At 35.4% G+C, this 16,500-nt stretch overlaps 1 protein-coding gene across 1 annotated transcript; it reads right to left on the bottom strand.

Annotated features, from left to right (window-relative positions):
* Positions 1 to 57: 57 nt before the first annotated feature.
* Positions 58 to 15,271, bottom strand: abcg2d (ATP-binding cassette, sub-family G (WHITE), member 2d). Its single transcript, XM_044113397.1, has 16 exons — positions 15,148 to 15,271; positions 13,433 to 13,667; positions 11,989 to 12,048; positions 11,435 to 11,549; positions 11,199 to 11,351; positions 10,488 to 10,645; positions 9,501 to 9,652; positions 8,655 to 8,750; positions 7,982 to 8,232; positions 4,868 to 4,950; positions 3,788 to 3,877; positions 3,590 to 3,711; positions 3,364 to 3,518; positions 2,545 to 2,634; positions 1,011 to 1,123; positions 58 to 941 (listed from the first exon to the last, which is right to left on the bottom strand). The coding sequence occupies exons 2-16, from the start codon at positions 13,642 to 13,644 to the stop codon at positions 794 to 796; spliced, it is 1,998 nt and encodes a 665-aa protein (XP_043969332.1). The 5' UTR covers positions 13,645 to 13,667; positions 15,148 to 15,271; the 3' UTR covers positions 58 to 793.
* Positions 15,272 to 16,500: the final 1,229 nt, after the last annotated feature.

Genomic DNA, 16,500 nt, shown 5'->3' on the forward strand with positions numbered 1-16,500 from the left:
CATAACTTTGATTCAAACTGGAGTTAGAAAGCTAATCATATAATTTTTTTTATCGCCTTTATGTGACGGATTTGTCATACTGCTTTACTCTCGTATTACGACTATTTTTCTCATATTATTACAACTTTGTGCTCATAATGTTATAACTTTATTCTCATAATATCACTTCATTCTTGTCCAATATTAGGGCTTTATTCTTGTGATGTCAATCAATCAATCATTCAATCAAGTTTATTTTGTACAGCACATTTCAGCAACAAGGCAGTTCAAAGTGCTTTACATAAAAAACAAAACAAAAATAAAAGTCATACAAACACGATACAGTCACTAAGAGAAACCAGCAACATTACATTTTATGGAGTTCCATCATCACAATCATCAATACACATCAAATATGTTGGTTAATATCCCAATTTTTATGGTTCAAAAGTAACTCTAAGAGTTTAAATGTTTTCATAACACTCCGTCATTATTCAATTGATTATCTTAAAAAGAAAAACTGTAACAAAAAATCAGAAGCAGAAAAGGATGCAAATACTTTTTCACAGAACCTTATAACCAGAAAAATGCAGATCTCCTAAAATCTACGATTTTCCAGAATCTGCTGGTCAGAGTGAAATCCAGCAGTGTTTGTTTACTTTAAATTATGGGTCGTTTTCCTCCATGTTGACACATTATTCTCTTTAATTTCTAGCTTTCCAGACGTCCGGACAGAGCCAAGCATTTTATTTATCGTTTCTTTGTGGGAAACGGTTTGTAAGAGAGTATAAATCTTAAAATGTCACGGTTTAATTCAGGTGAACTTCCTGATGTAGCGCAGTTTCAGGTAGGCGACGAAGAGGAACACGACCATCATAACAGTCAACGCCACGTGGTTTTCCCACAATCCCCAGGGGCTGTACTCTATCCCCAGGTAGTCCAGGTACTGCTCACCTGTACACCTGGAGGAACACGGCTCTGCTTGGTAACTACATCAGAGGAGGAGTTGTGATCCAGGAAGGTTTACTCACATCTGGCCCGCTGCGCTCACACCGCAGCCCGCCGTTGTTGCAGACATGTTGGCGTTCTGGATCGGCGGCTCCTCGCAGAAATTCAAACCCACAAACTCGTTGATCTTCAAGGCCTGAATGTGGATGACATTGATATGAAGAAAAAAAAGAAAACTCCAAAAAAAAAAATAACTCAAACACACTTACATACACATTTGCCTCCTTCCTGATTTTTTATTTTTCTTCTGTTGTAGTTGAACATAAGATTTAGCTCAACAACCTCCTTCCCTCAATTAGACATGAACTGAGTGAAGCTCGAACCGTCAGACCTCCTTTAATGGAAACTGGCTGAGTTTTCATTACAAATGTGAGAAAATCTTAGACAATATTCCGCTAATGTTGAAAAAACGCAATTTTGCAACTGCGGTGTTTGCATTATATAAGAAATGAAATTAAAATAAGTTTGCTGACGTGATAAGTCATTTAAAATTGTGGTGGCGATGGATGTAAACAGTTACATGAGCTCTCATTTATCAGCCAAGCAGAGGAGATTCAGGGCTGGAGAGACAAGCCCTGCTTACTTCGGAGCGGCTGTTTGCGGCGTTTTGGGGAAATTGTAGATGGTGATTTTACAGAAGAGCTATGGATTCAACACGTCAGAATGATATGCAAGTTTTTATGAACTGTGTGGTGTTGTGAGAGCTCTGGTGGAAAAAAACCCATAAACAAACCATCATTCTCCTGCTACTTCCTGTCATTTCCTTCCTTCCTCCTTGTCATTTCCTTCTTTTCTTCCTTCCTTTCTTCTTTTTTTCCTTCTTTCCTTCCTTCCTTCCTTCTTTTCTTTCTCGTTTCTGCCAGTAGTAACATCTGGCTGTCAGTCATGTGACTCGTGATGCTAACAAAATGCTGCCATTGCAGTTTTGTGAAATACATTTCAATAAGGCTGAAAATCCACTTCATTCTAGCACCAAAACATTGAATCTAAAAACAAGGTTGTTGGTTTTTTTTGTTTTTTGTTTTGTTTTTCAAAATTGGCATGCTTCTTTAAAAGCAAATTTATTTTCGGAATTGCAATTTACACAGTTTTATGGTCAATGGAAACACAGCTGATGAATATCTGTATGAAAGAGTGGACAAAAACCAGAACCAGAATTGTATCAAGCACTTATTTCAGAAAAAAATAAAAAATAAATAAATAAATATCATACAAGGTGATTTTCCAGATTTAGTCTTAGATTTCTGTCTCACAGTTGAGATGTAGCTGCCCATACAAAACAAAAACATATTACGTTATATTGGAAAATATACAAGAGATTTAGTATTTATACTTTTCTGCATAAGCAAAGATCATAAATGTGTTTACACATTACATACATGATACATGTATTATACAATTTATATTCATGAAATATTTAGTAAAATATGCAAATGACACAGCGATATACTAACATGATTATATAACATGTACTTCACTACACTACAATTAGCAAACGTGTCAAACATGAAAATGTTTAAAATTGGTTCCTGTCGGTTTTCTTCTGTTCACACTTACTGCGAAGCCGTATCGAGGAATGCTGAAGTACTTCAGCCAAGCCAGCCAGTCCACAATGCTGGGAAGGTTCACCAGCAGACCGGAGAAAATCTGCAAACACGGATCAACATGCAGAGACTTTCAGGACTCTTTTCCACAGCAGACAGGCTGTAGCTCCTCTAAAATATCCTCCTTTTCTCAATAAGTCACCCAAATCCTGACAGAGTTCTATAAAATAGCAACGGCCCAATTTGGATACAACTTGGTACCTGAAGACCAGGTAGATAAAGTTTTAATTGTTTTATTGAAAAATGTGCCATTTTTTATCCGACTAATCGTCAAAATAATGGATTGATCAATTACCAAAATAATCATTAGATGCGGCCCTAAAATTTTCAGGAAAGTGTTTTTTTTAAAGAATTTAGTTATTGTATGTGCATCTGTTGATGTATTTCTAGTACTATATAAAAATGGCTTAGGTGGTTAAATGAAAAATATGTTCAATGTGCCATTTTTTTATATCTGATTAATCGTCAGAATAATTGATTAATTGAATGCTAAAACAATCGTTAGTTGCAGCCCTAAAGTTTCCAGGAGAGTGGTTATTTTTTCTATGTTAAGAGGAATAAAGTTATATTCTATTGAAGTATTTCTAATATTGCATAAAAAAGTCTAAGTGATTAAATGAAAAATATGGAAAATGTGCAAGTTTTTAGCCGAATAATCGATTAATTGTCAGAATAATCAATTACTAAAATATTTGTTAGTTCCAGCCCTCAAATTTTCAGGAAAGTGGTTAAAAAGTGGCTTGTTTTAATCAAACATTGACAGTATTCTCACCATCATGAAGACAAACGTTATGGTCATGAAGATGTTGGCGAGAGCGACGACGCTCTGATTGGCTGAGATGGCCATGGTCATGGCTGTGGCCGTGTAGGCCACCAGGGTCACTGTGAATGTGAAGATGAGAAAAGCTTCCACTGTGGACTTCAGCCCTGAGGAGGCAGGACATCGTCTAAGTTTTCCTTCAGAAACAACAGAGATCTGCTGATAAGAACATGTTTACCAATCAAAAAGTAGACGATGGCACTGAAGATAACAGAGGTGACGGTTCGCATGGCGAGGTCACAGAGGATTTTAGATAGGAAGTACACAGATACTCTGTAGTAGCCACTGATGTACTCGTGCCTGTGACAAGATGGCAGATTTTAAGAGTCCAAAACTTTCAGCCACAGACGTTTTATCTTCCTGCAGGACGACATACACAAACAGGTTCCTCTCTGTGATGAAGAGCTCGGCTGCAGACACAGTGCTGAAACACTGGTTGGTCGTGATGAAGAAGAGCGCGCCCATCCTGCAGGGAACGACAAACCAGAACGGATCTCTTTCTGGAACAAATCTTTTACAAAGGTTTCATTGTCTAGGTCAGTGTTTTTCATAGTGAGGGCCGCCAGGAAGCGCTAGGGGGGAGGAAAGATGAGGAAAAACATGGAAAATAAGATGGAGATGGAGACAGAAAATAGAAGTAGCTTTTATTGGCCCACAGAGAGGAAGTTCAGGAAAACTTTATTAGCGATGCTCATCTTTTCTGATTGGCTGCTGGTAAAAATTATCAAGTTATTTTGCTCCGCTAGCAAGAAATGGAAAAGTTTCTGATGAGAAAAAGACAGAAAAAAACTTCCTGCTGCTCAAAACCTTAAAATAAAATAACATATGATGGAATTTTTATTAAAAAATTGCATATTTTCTTATCAAAAGAAGGGATTGTGGTGGGAATTTTTTATCTGATAGTATATCCAACATTAGATAAATTTTCTGCAACAGAACTCATCGCCTATTAAAATCAGAAAATCAGCATTTATTCAAAATGAATGCAATAATTATTCAATAGTAAATAGAAGTGAGACAAATAATGTCAAATGTTATATTTCTTTACATGTTTTGTAGCATTGTTTGCAGTTTTAATCTTTTAAATCTATTAAATTTGCAGTAAATTATGTGCTCTGACCACAAGGGGGCACCAAATGGGATGTCAATTAGAAACTAACCTGGACAATAGAAGATTTCTACTTTATCAGAGTCAAAAACCATATGTTAAAACTTTAAACCAATATTACATTATTTATATGTCTTCTGTTTATTGCAACTGCAGTTTTAAATACTTATTTGCTGATTTAACATATCTGGTGCAAAACAGTTACTATAAATCCAGAGTGAATCCTCTCCATGAACTGGTTTTTCTGCATTTCTGAATTTGACTGTGAAGAGTCTGTAAGTAGGAATCGTGGCGAAAGTCTAAACCTGATTCTCTGCAGACTCTCTTGAAGTTATTTGCTTTTCTGACCTGTTTTGAAGACCACTCTGATCATCTTGGACTGCAAAGAAAATGGCTCCTACAACAAGGGCAAGGAAAATGTTGACTCCCACCTGAAAAGAGAAAGAAACCAAAATTCATGGTTCCATCGGTTACTGAAAGCAGAAAAGCCCCAGAACATGACTGTTGTTATGATATTTTCTTCTGAGAGAACATCATGTTAGTTTTACACCAGATGACACCAAGACCTTCCAGAAAGTCCCACTTTTGTCTCATGAGTCCACAGAATATTTCCGCTAACATTTGGGTGACCATCATGGTGTTTTCTGGAAAATATGAAACGGATCTTTATGTTTTTCAGCAGTGGTTTTGGTCTTAGAACTCTCTACGGTCAGTGCTATTTTGTGGCAACATAGTAAGTAGCGGAAGCTAATGCTAACACGCTAATTTCAACCAATCTGAAACCAACTGAGCATCTATAGCTGCGTTTCCATTTACCACATAATTGCACAATTTGATATTTCAAAAATAAATTCAATAATATTTTTGGCACTATGGTGAGGTGTTTTTATTTATTTATTTATTTTTTGGCCATTTGGAATGGAAACACTTTTTTTTCCCCATCAACAGCCGGCTGCTGCTACTGGACAAACCACGAAGAAGACAACAGGAAGTAGTTGGAGGATCGTGGCATGGTATGCTGTTTTAATGACTTATTGCGCAAACAGACTTATTCGTCTGATTTTAATTGAGTTGCTTTGATGGAAACACCGCAATTACAAAATTGTGTTTTGCTTACATTAGCTGAATATTGAGAGAGGACATCAGTAGATTCTAAGCTGTTTCCTATCACACTACAGCTTGTAGCTCTACAGGAAAAAGAGGAGAGGAAATAGAACTCCTGCATAAACTGACTTCAAAATAAGAGCATGAATATATTACCTGAAGAATTCTTAACAGCTCATAACCAAAACCTCAACACAGATGTAAAAATGTATTCAACTCAACGTTTGCAAAACAGTCAAGTAGGTTAGCGTTTTATAATTTATACAGAAGAATTCGTTTAGGGGAAGCTAAATGTACTAATGCGAGGATTAGCAAAAGTGCGCCCACCACTGCAAAGGGTGTCGGTTCTCAACAAAACACCGATGTTGGCATCCAAATCTGTTCTAGAGTGAAAGTTTTTTGTCTACAGGGCTTTCCTGGAGACTTTAAAGCTTTAGAAATTGGTTTATATCTGCTTCCAGGTCGAAATATTTAAAAGAGTTTCATTTGGTTTCCTTTATATTATACTAGTGAAAGCTTCTGCAATCATATGTTCAGTTTTAATTGAGCAAACAATGACGACGGTTAAAGTCAAAAAGCTGTTCGTATCCTAGCAACCAAAAACGACGGAAGGAGAGATGGAGACAAAAAGACAAAACCAGATCTTGTTTCACTTCATCTTTTTCTAATTACGTAAAATCAATGTGTAGATTTTATCCTACTTCATCTTGTCAAACGGGTTCTTTTCAAGTTATTTCTTGCTCTAAAAGTAATCAGGCTTGGATGTGGCCAGTGAATTTGAGTCAAAACTCTAAACGATCAATTTATTCATAACTTTAGAAGCGAGGGGTATAGCTACTTTATCTGGGGCAAGGTTGGCTTAGATAGTATTTTTCCATTAATAAATGAAATAACCTGAAAACTGCGATTTGTAATTAGTCAGATTACTTTTGTCTGGTATTTAAATTTAAGCGTAGAATGAGGAAAAAATGACCAAAAAGAGCTAACCAATACAAGTTCAAGCCTAATAAGTTATGGATCATAACAGGACTGAGAGGTTCCCAGGGTGAGCGGATAAATCAGTGAGGTTGAGGCTTTTTGACCTCATTCTCCTCAATCCCTCATGTGGAATCAAGGGCGGCGTAGAGCGACGGGTCATGGCACCATCATGTGACGACTCCTAGATCCGGGCCAAAGGGGCTTTTGCCTGATATGATATCACTTCAGATCCAAGCCCAAAGAGGCAGGAGCAGGGTCACAACAGTCGCCAAAGCCGATTAGAGCACCCATGCCTCCTAGAGCGCCTCTGGAGGGATTATTTTGACTCCTTTAGGGCCAAATAGCTGTTAATAATTCTTAAAGTGAGGAGACTTTTAACAGCATTTCACTGCCCTAGGATGACTAACGAGAGCAATAAAAATGACCCCGTGTTTTTATTATAGAGCAATAATTTGGTATTAATAAGAAAAATGGGGACTAATTTTTCAAAGTCATATTTTTATTATATTATTCAAGCATTTATAAATGTCACAATTTCAAACTAAATTTTAATTAGCAAGCTAAATATTTAGGTTCAAACTATAGATTTAGCTTGCAAGCTAAACTAAATATTTATCTTCAAACTAAATATTTTATTGGCGAATTAAATAATTAGCTTCAAGCTAAATATTCACCTCTTAGCTGAAAGCTTGCCGATAACAGGAAGTGAACTATCAAAATAAAAGCGGGGTCGTGTGAACCTGAAACTTACGCTTATCCTAGTGAGCTGAGCCAGTCACCGAAGTTGTAAATCCAAAGATAAATATCTGTTCTGCCACTAAATAGCTCATCCTGTGTGAATCTGCATGTTAGCTAAATACTTAGCTCTGAGTTAAATATGTGAAGCTAACTATTTTTGTTTTAAAATCATATATTTACCTTCAAACAAAATATTTACCAAGCAAGCTAAATATTTTTTGAAGCTAAATATGTAATTTGTAAACCAAATATTTAGCTTCAAAATAAATATTTAGCTTGCTAACCAAATATTTAGTCTGGTGCTAAATATTTAGCTTCAAATATAGCTTAGGTATAAATATTTAATTTGTAAAATAAATATTTTGCTTTAAATTAAATATTTAATTTGAGATTTACATTAATAAATGAATGAATACTTTGAAAAATGTATTTCCATTTTCTTTCTTAGAAACACAGACTAAATTACCCAAATTTTTGCTTTTTTTGTTTTTGTTTTTACTAACTTTGACTAACTAACTTTCTCTGAAAAACCCAGAATTTATTATTACGATATAAAACGAGATAAATACATTATGCACTCTTTTTCTTTTAAGGTGTTTTAAAAATAAAAATGAGAAGATTACTATGAATCAGTAGGGTCACCTGAGCCACAGACGTTTGTGGAGTCAACATGAGGTTCTGGAAGGTTCTCTGAAAAACCCACTGGAGTTGGTGAAGGAAGGAGGTGTTGTAGGTGATGCTGCGAGGCCTCATCTGCGAAACGCATTCCTTGGTTTGGAGAATACACCTTAACTCGGCTCGTGTTTCGTTAGCGTAACTGCTGTTCTTGAACTCTTCTACAAGGCGTTCCTGGATGTTCTGCCTGGTAGAACCAAGTTCCTCAATAGTCAGATCTATTCATGAGTACACAAGGTAAAAAAAAGCTTTGAAGTATTGAAAATATCTCATGACGAGAGTCAGAATCAGACTGCATCACAGCAGATGAAGACACGATTTTCTGTTTTGTATATATCTACATTTTGAATGTCTTTATTGGGAGAAAAGTGGAACCAAAATCAAGTTTCTTGTTTTTGTTAACAAACTTGGTAAATAATGATTTCCTAAAGAGTCGTCATTCAGATAGAATCCATCTCCTGGAGATGTTTCTCCCTAATCTGATGTTTTCATTTTGCTCTTAATTTTTTAAACAGACACTCACAATAAGATTGTAATTAGTTCTGGCTCACCATTGACAGAGGAACGGATACAAAAAGAAATTCTTTAAAAACGACAGTTGTTAACCCATAGACAAAAAGTTTTTTTCACATGAATTTACCTGCTGTGTCGTGAACTTTTGTTGGTTTCGTGAAGTCTCCATTTATAACATCCAGGAAGAAGTCGGCTGGGTTGTTGTGAGGCTCACATGGATAGCCTAGAACATTAAAACAAACCCAACAGGATCAATCAAAAACAGCAACAAATCCACAAAGATATGATGAGACTCCATCAAGATCACTAGCTGCATTACAACTAACCATAAAATTGCACAAATTAAAATTACAAAAATAATTTTGCTTAATGGAAACACAAGAAAAGACTCAAGTTTTTGGGTAAAAAAAAATTGCACTAGATTAAGTGTTTTTTGGGGGGGCATGTCAAAGTGGATGTCTTTTGCAAAACAGCGATAGAAACAAGAGTCACATGATCAACAGCCAGATGTTACTACTGGTGGAAACGCCAAAGAAGACGACAGGAAGTAGTAAGATGTAGTAGCTCCACCAGAGCTCTTACAGCATCACACATTCATATAAGGTTGTGTGTCATTCCAACATGTTTGATCCATACATTGGTGGTTACAATTTTCCCAAAATGGCGCATACTTAGCCATCTTCTAAGTAGGCGGGACTTATTGCTCCAATGGCTGAATAAGACGCCAAAGTCTCCTCTGATTGGCTGGTAGAAGATGAGCTCTAGCAACATGGCTGAATTATGAATATTTCAAAAAATAATGTAATATGATTTTTAATTACTTATCACATGAACAGGCTTAATCACTTTTTCATTTAATTTCTCATTTATTGGAAAAACCAGAATTGTGGAGTTCTGTTTTTTTTTTTTTGTTTTGTTTTTTTTACATCAGAATATAGACAAAGATTAGTAATGGAATTGCAGCTATTGTCACCAATGTTGGTAAAGTAGTCCAAAGCGTTGGAGGCCGGTCCGTGGTACACCATTCTCCCACCAACCAGCAGAGTCAGGGTGTCAAACAGCCGGTAGATGGAGTAGCGCGGCTGGTGGATGGACATGATTATAGTTCGACCATGACTGGCCATCCTGAGTACACACAGTAAACACACACTGCAATATAAACACAAACATGTTACTCTCCATTCCCATAAACAGAAGCAAACACACATATTGGCATCCTGATAAAAAACTACTTCAGTAGTTTGTAAAAGGCATAAATGGGTGAATGATGATGTGATGATGTGCTGATGGCAGAAAGAGCAGGAGTTTCTTAACTCTCCCACGGTCTCAACAGATGGGGTCATTTTACAAGCTTTTTACTCAAACTTTTTTTGTGAGGTTTCGGGAACTGACGGTCTGACGGGACAACCCCTTCCTCAACCCCACTGCTGTTATAATGACATCTGCTGTGCTTAAAGAGACAGAGGCCCAATATCAAGGTGTCAGATTTACTGTTACAGTGACAATCTACAACCAATGTTTTTATAGTTAACTAAAACTAACAAAATAACTAAAACTGAAACTGAGAAGACATGATCATTAACTGAAATAAATAGAAACAGCAATTAATGAGGAAAACTATTACTAATTGGAACTACATTATAAAACTAATTAAAACATACAGAAATTATAGATAGAATATCTTTTGTTTTTGTGTTTATGAATATATTTATTAGCCTTTCGATGTGACATCTATTTCCCTCCCTCCAACCCTGGAAGCAGTTTACATAAACAAGCAGTTTACTAACAGACAGTTCATAAAGCAGCTTACTTGCTTTATGAATTGTTCAATAAGTTCAAATCTACTTATTTAACAGCCATATTTTTTTTCCCAAATGTGTCAAATTTTTATGACTAGAATATATTTTTGTAATTCCAGTTTGCACAGTTCTGTGATTAGTGGAGGCGTGGGTTTGTTCACCTTTTGAGCAGCAGCAGGACGGAGTTGGCTGTGCTGGCGTCGAGTCCTGTGGTCGGTTCGTCCAGAAACAGAACCGCAGGATCGATGATCAGCTCCATCCCAATGCTGGTTCTCTTCCTCTCACCTCCTGAGATTCCCCGGGTCAGCTGTGAGCCCACCTGCAAAAACGAAACCAATCTGATGTTTTTCACTTCTGGAGCAGATTAACACTTAAAGCTGCAGTCCGCAACTTTTATAAAAAATATTTTTTACATATTTGTTGAAACTATCCCGACATGGTGGCAGTATGAGAAAGATAATCTTTGAAATCATCAAGCTCCTCTGCCTTCTTCCACTTCTCCCAGTGCTAACTAGAAGCAACCAATGAGATCCAGGAGGCGGGTCTTAGCGCTATCAATCATGTTTACGCTGCTTGTTCCACTGATGGTGGTGGAAAAATGGCTTTCCAGTAACCGTAAGTTGTTTCTCCACCATTCGCACATTTAACAGTGCGTTCTTCAGGATGATTGACAGCGCTAAGATCCTCCTCCTGGCTCTGATTGGTTGCTTTTGGAGGTAGTGACCTTTTTGATATAGGCCATTATTTTAGGAAGGTGACATCACAACATGGAGATATTTTCAACAGATATGTAAAAAACATATATTTTTTACAATTAAAAGTTACATTCTGCAGCTTTAATAAATTATTTTGAGGAGGTTTTGATCTTCCACCTTAGCGTCAGCCACTTTGGTGAGACACAGCTCCCTAAGAAGATGATCGACTCGAGCTTCTTTCTCACGTTGTGGCACAGAGGCAGGAAGCCGAAGCGCTGCAGAAAAACTTAGATTCTGCCTCACGGTGAGAGTCCCCATGACGACATCTTCCTAGAAACGAGACACCATCATCGGTGATAAACACCAAGTTTATTTTGAGTTTACAAGGAAGCGAAGGTGTTTGATTAACTCACCTGGACCACGTAGCCGGAGAGACACTTGAAGTTTGGAGGCTGTGGCGCTCCGTCGATAAGAACTTCCCCTAATAAACCCAAAGGATCTTTTCTCCCGGCCAGAATATCCAAAAAACTTTAGGAAAAGTATTGTTATAACATGTTAATATTACCAGATTTACTAAAAAGTTGGTGCAGAAATTGAAAGATTTTTAATAGTTTTTTTCACTGTTTCACTCTTTGGGCTTCCTTAGTTCAGTGATATCAGATCGCTCACCATCTTGTTTTATAACTTTAGATGTTTTATAGCTTGTACTTATTTGGACATTGAATTTAGGTCAGTTAAATTAAAAAAAAGCAAGTTTGTCCAAATATTTTCTGCCATTTCAAATTTCTTTTTAACAAAAGAAAGCGAGGAAAAAAGTAATTAAAATTGGACGTCAGATTTTGTTTGAAACAACTTGAGATTTTATTCTTAATCCATATTGATGAACTAAAATAAACTTGATTTTTACCAGGACACCCTTCAGAGTTGCTGTAAAAGTTTTAAACGTAGATTAGCGATCAATACTTACGAAGATTTTCCACTTCCAGTTGGTCCAAGAATAGCATTTAAGCCAGGCCTCATAATCCCACTGAAACACAAACAAACAAGTGGAAGAAAATGAAATAAAAACACTTTAACAGCGATTGACAGTAGTAGATTCATCCATTTTGCTGAAACTTCACAAGCAGATAAATAATCTCCATTGAAGCATTTTCTCAAGATTACAAAAAGCAACAATATCTCATGAAAGGTGGAAACAAAACAACCTGCTGAGTTACAATCGAGGGGGAAGAAAGTCCAGAGCAAATCCTTTGAAGCTCTTAAAGAAAAGTCACAAAGAGTCAGTGAAACAAAAAGAAAATAAGACTGAATCAAACTCCGGAGATGAATCACGTGACGCTGTTTAATTCGTTTCCCTGGCAGTCTGCGCTTTACTGCATTAGAGAGATTATATGCAAGAACCCATGCTTAATATAATATAATTAACAGAGAGGCAGGTGGAGGTCAAAACACTTATGAAATTATTCATTCTTCCATGGGAAATGTCAGTAACCGTTAATACCATCTGAGAGGAACCACTGTAAGAGTCCATTCACTATTGTTCAGCAACACAATGAGCCAAATCCTGCAGAATTGACATGAACAATGTTCTTAAAGTTCTCCATAATTTCACTGACTTGAAAGGGTTATTAAAACTCGCTGCTACGTCTAGTCAAAAATAATTAGCGGAAATTTTTCTCTTGAATTTGACAGACTAACATAAAGACGACTCCTGTGACCTCAACGGTTTACGAAAAATATTCTTTTGAGCTTTTTGAAAATCTACTGTTAGATATTTAGCAACACTTTATTTGAAGTTGTGTGTTTAAGAGTGATATAATACTGTCATAAACACGAAGAAGTCTTCATGAATGTTTATGTCATTAACTGTCATTCAGTAAATAATGACAATGTTGCATTAAAAGTTGGATTAAAAGTGAATAAAAAGTGTCAACTTTCCACCATTCGCTAAATAATAACATTTTCAAAGCAAAGTTGCATTAAAACTGTCGACTCTTAATTATTGAATAATGCAAAGTTGACCATTAATGCCACTTTTAATGCAATTTTGTTTTAAAAGTGTCATTGTTTACTGAGTAATGATTATTTTCTAAATCATAATCATTGTTATTTAATTATTATTAAATAATCCCAATTGCAGGATTGGGATTTTGCAGAATAATGACTATTCTCTAAATAATGAGACTTTTAAAGAAAATTTGCATTAAAAATGTCATTAAAACTGTCAGCTTTGCATTAAAACTGTGCAAATAAAATGTTGCTAAATATGTTAACAAACACATGACTGAAAAGTAACTAAAATGTCACAAATTTAAACTATATTATGGATGTATGGACTAAAAACAAAACAAAAAAAGTTCTGTTCCTACTTTACTGTTCTGATGATGATTTAATTTAATAAACAAACTTACCTGAGGTCCATCAGAACCTCCTTTGGGTTTGGTTTGGCTTTGCAGAAGAAGCCGCTCCTCATTTGGACTTTATACTGGATGCTGTGGAAGCTGACAGTGGAACCACAAGCCTGGTTGGTTCTGTTGAAGTCCGGACTCGCCTTTGATGGAGACGTCCCATTGGTGCTGATGTCTTCTATCATCGCAATGTTGATGTGACCGGCGCCCTCCATCAGTCCGAACAGAACCAAGAACCCTGAAAATGCAAAGAGACTTTTGATTTATCACCTGGAAATGAAACATCAGTCAAAGATTTCTGATGTCAGAATCACAAAAAGCTGCCAGACCAACCAGATTGAGTGGAAAACTGTTTATTCGAAGTTTATTGATCTGTATCACTAAAGTTATCAAATAGGTGTGTGAAGATGCCACTTTAGATTTTAAATTCATCATCATTATTAATATTAATATTAACATTAATAATGTTATTTAATGTTATTTCCACCTAAAATACAAAAAAGAAATGACACAAAAGTTGCAAAACATTAATACCTGAAAATCATCTTGATCAAGTAGATTCACTATTTTTGTGCATACTTTTATTGTTTTTGTTCTTTTAGACTTTATCTAATCAGATATAATATTTTAAATGTTCCAAATGAGGAAGCTAATTAATAAAGTTTTTATCTAAATTATACTGGAGAAAGTACAAATGTTTTAAAATTTCCCCTGGCTTTATTTATTCATTTATTCACTTCACTTTTGTTTTTTCACTTTATTTTTATATGGTCTCATTTTTTTTTTTGCCTTAATTTAACAATTTATTTTTGTAATTCTTTTATTTAATTTTATTGTTCTCTCATCTTCTTTTCACTTGTATGTTTATTATTATAATTTGGGATTAATTTTTCCTTTTACCTTTATTTTTCCGACTGCTCTGTTCTTGTTTATTCCAGTTATTATACCGTATAATTTCATGTTATTAGAGACCAGCACAGTTAATTCAAAGAAGTGATGAGTTACTAAATTAATAAAACTTTTAAAGCTGACTCAACATCTGCATTATTTTTGAGGAATTTTTATTTCTATAAAAATGAATAACTTACTTCTCAGTCATTTCCTGTAACACAAGATATTAAGTTTTTATTTTAAGATAACTGAGCTTATTTTATCTAAAAATGTGGAGAAAAGTTACTCTTATAACTTTCTATGAGATACTTTAAAATGTAAAATATATTTTCAGAGATTTGCATTGTGTTTTTTCATCAGGGAAACTTTCTTTACTGATAGGAACATAACCTGATAATTGAATAATTAAAAACATGCTGCTATTATTATCACTCTGTTATAAATGCAGCTGAAATTAAACCCCTTCAAATGAGCAAACATGCAAAGGAATTATTAGCTTATTTTAAAATACAAAACATCCTCATTTCTTTTTATTTCTTTATCTGTGAGGATTTCGGTATTTCTGCAAGAAATTCAAATGTATTTTAAAAAGATGGGAAAACAGAACAAGAAAAATACATTAATAAAACATATTATTGTTGCAAACGGTCACAGTTAAGCTGGGAGTTTACATCTAATACTTTTAATTGAATAGTAAATAAAATCACCTTACAATACATCTAACTAAGTATCTTTTTTTTCTAAGCAGGTATTGGTTTGTGAAACCTACGGAAAATGAAAATAATGCTGCTGGAGAAGGAACAGATTTTATTTTTTCAGCTACTCACCAATTGATGAAGAGGAGTGATGGCGGCTGCAGACTGAGAGGAAGAGTTCAGGCTGAATAACATCAACTCATTAGGGGCCAACAGGTTTAACTGTGACCCCCACCACACTGCATGGGGGAGTAACCCTTCAACTCCCTGCAGCTGGATGTTCAAACTTTCATTTTTCATCATTTCATAACGATTCACTGAAACTTTGTATTCTTATTCTTTTATCAAACATGTCACGGTTTTGCTTTTTTTCCACTTTTCTAACCTCTTCAATTCATAAAGAGAAATATAGAGAAGCTGTTTTCAATTTATTTATTAAGGGGAAAAAGCTAGCCAAACCAACCTGACGCTTTGGGAAAGTATAGAAACACAAAATTTTAGAGGATTTTTGGTCCCATTTCTAGTGAAAATATCTCAGCACACTTGAAATAAGACAAAACTAAATTACAAGTAACTTTTCAGCAACATATCAGAGCTCAAATCATTAATTTCTTAATATGAATAAAAAAGTACTAATTCCACTGGCACATTATATGAAATAATCTGCCAGTGGAGCTAACATCTATTTTTTTTATTTACATAAAACAAGACCCAATTCTTGCTGAAAATTTTCTTGTAAGTTAGTTTTGTCAGTACCACATTTCAAAAAGGCTAATAGTTTATAAAAGGTTACCCATTCATCTATAAACACTTTATAAATCATTCATAACTGTTAATTATGCATTAATTAAGGGTGAGAAGGAGACAATATACTAGAAAACAAAGTTTACAAAAGCTTACTGTGCTTACAAGGTCGCCTGAAACGCTTAGCGTAAAAACTCTAGATAAAATAAATAAGTGAACATATGGGTGCCCAATTCAACAAGAAACCAGTAGATTTTGTCTCCTGCTCTGTAAAACTAGCTAACCAAATGTGCTGGAGCGCCACTTTTGTTGCTAGGTAATGGGCGGAACTCTGCTTGTGTTGCTAGGCAACAGTTCATGGAACGTCTCTCACTCAACCAGAACAGAACAGAGAATAATAATTTTTTTAAATTTATTTTATTTTGTGATTGACAAGCAGTTTGGAGCAAAAATAATGGTAATAAAAATGATAAAACAAAACAATCACAGTAACCGTGTCGTCGATGCGTCACATTTTGTTCCCAGTTATGATGAGGAATCTACTCAGGGTTTAATACAGTAAATACAGCCGACAGTAAAACACTGAACATACTGCAGGAGACAGCTCAAGGCTGTGGGTGGAGGTTACTGGAAATACAATAAATCACATATTTAACAACAAATCACAGCCTCATTAGGTAAAGGTAGTATTTACAGACATCCTGCGCACAAACAACACGAAGAAAACCGACCACCAAATGA

Source organism: Gambusia affinis, linkage group LG04, assembly GCF_019740435.1.
Source record: "Gambusia affinis linkage group LG04, SWU_Gaff_1.0, whole genome shotgun sequence".
In the NCBI taxonomy this organism is placed as follows: domain Eukaryota; kingdom Metazoa; phylum Chordata; class Actinopteri; order Cyprinodontiformes; family Poeciliidae; genus Gambusia; species Gambusia affinis.

Coding starts and splice junctions, on each gene's coding strand:
- abcg2d (XM_044113397.1), bottom strand. CDS start 13,644: ATGGAGGGCGCCGGTCACATCAACATTGCGATGATAGAAGACATCAGC. Junction 2,635..3,363: donor TAACGTTTGTCTTCATGATG/GTGAGAATACTG, acceptor CCGTGTTTGCAG/ATTTTCTCCGGTCTGCTGGT. Junction 1,124..2,544: donor TTCCTCGATACGGCTTCGCA/GTAAGTGTGAAC, acceptor ATCCACATTCAG/GCCTTGAAGATCAACGAGTT.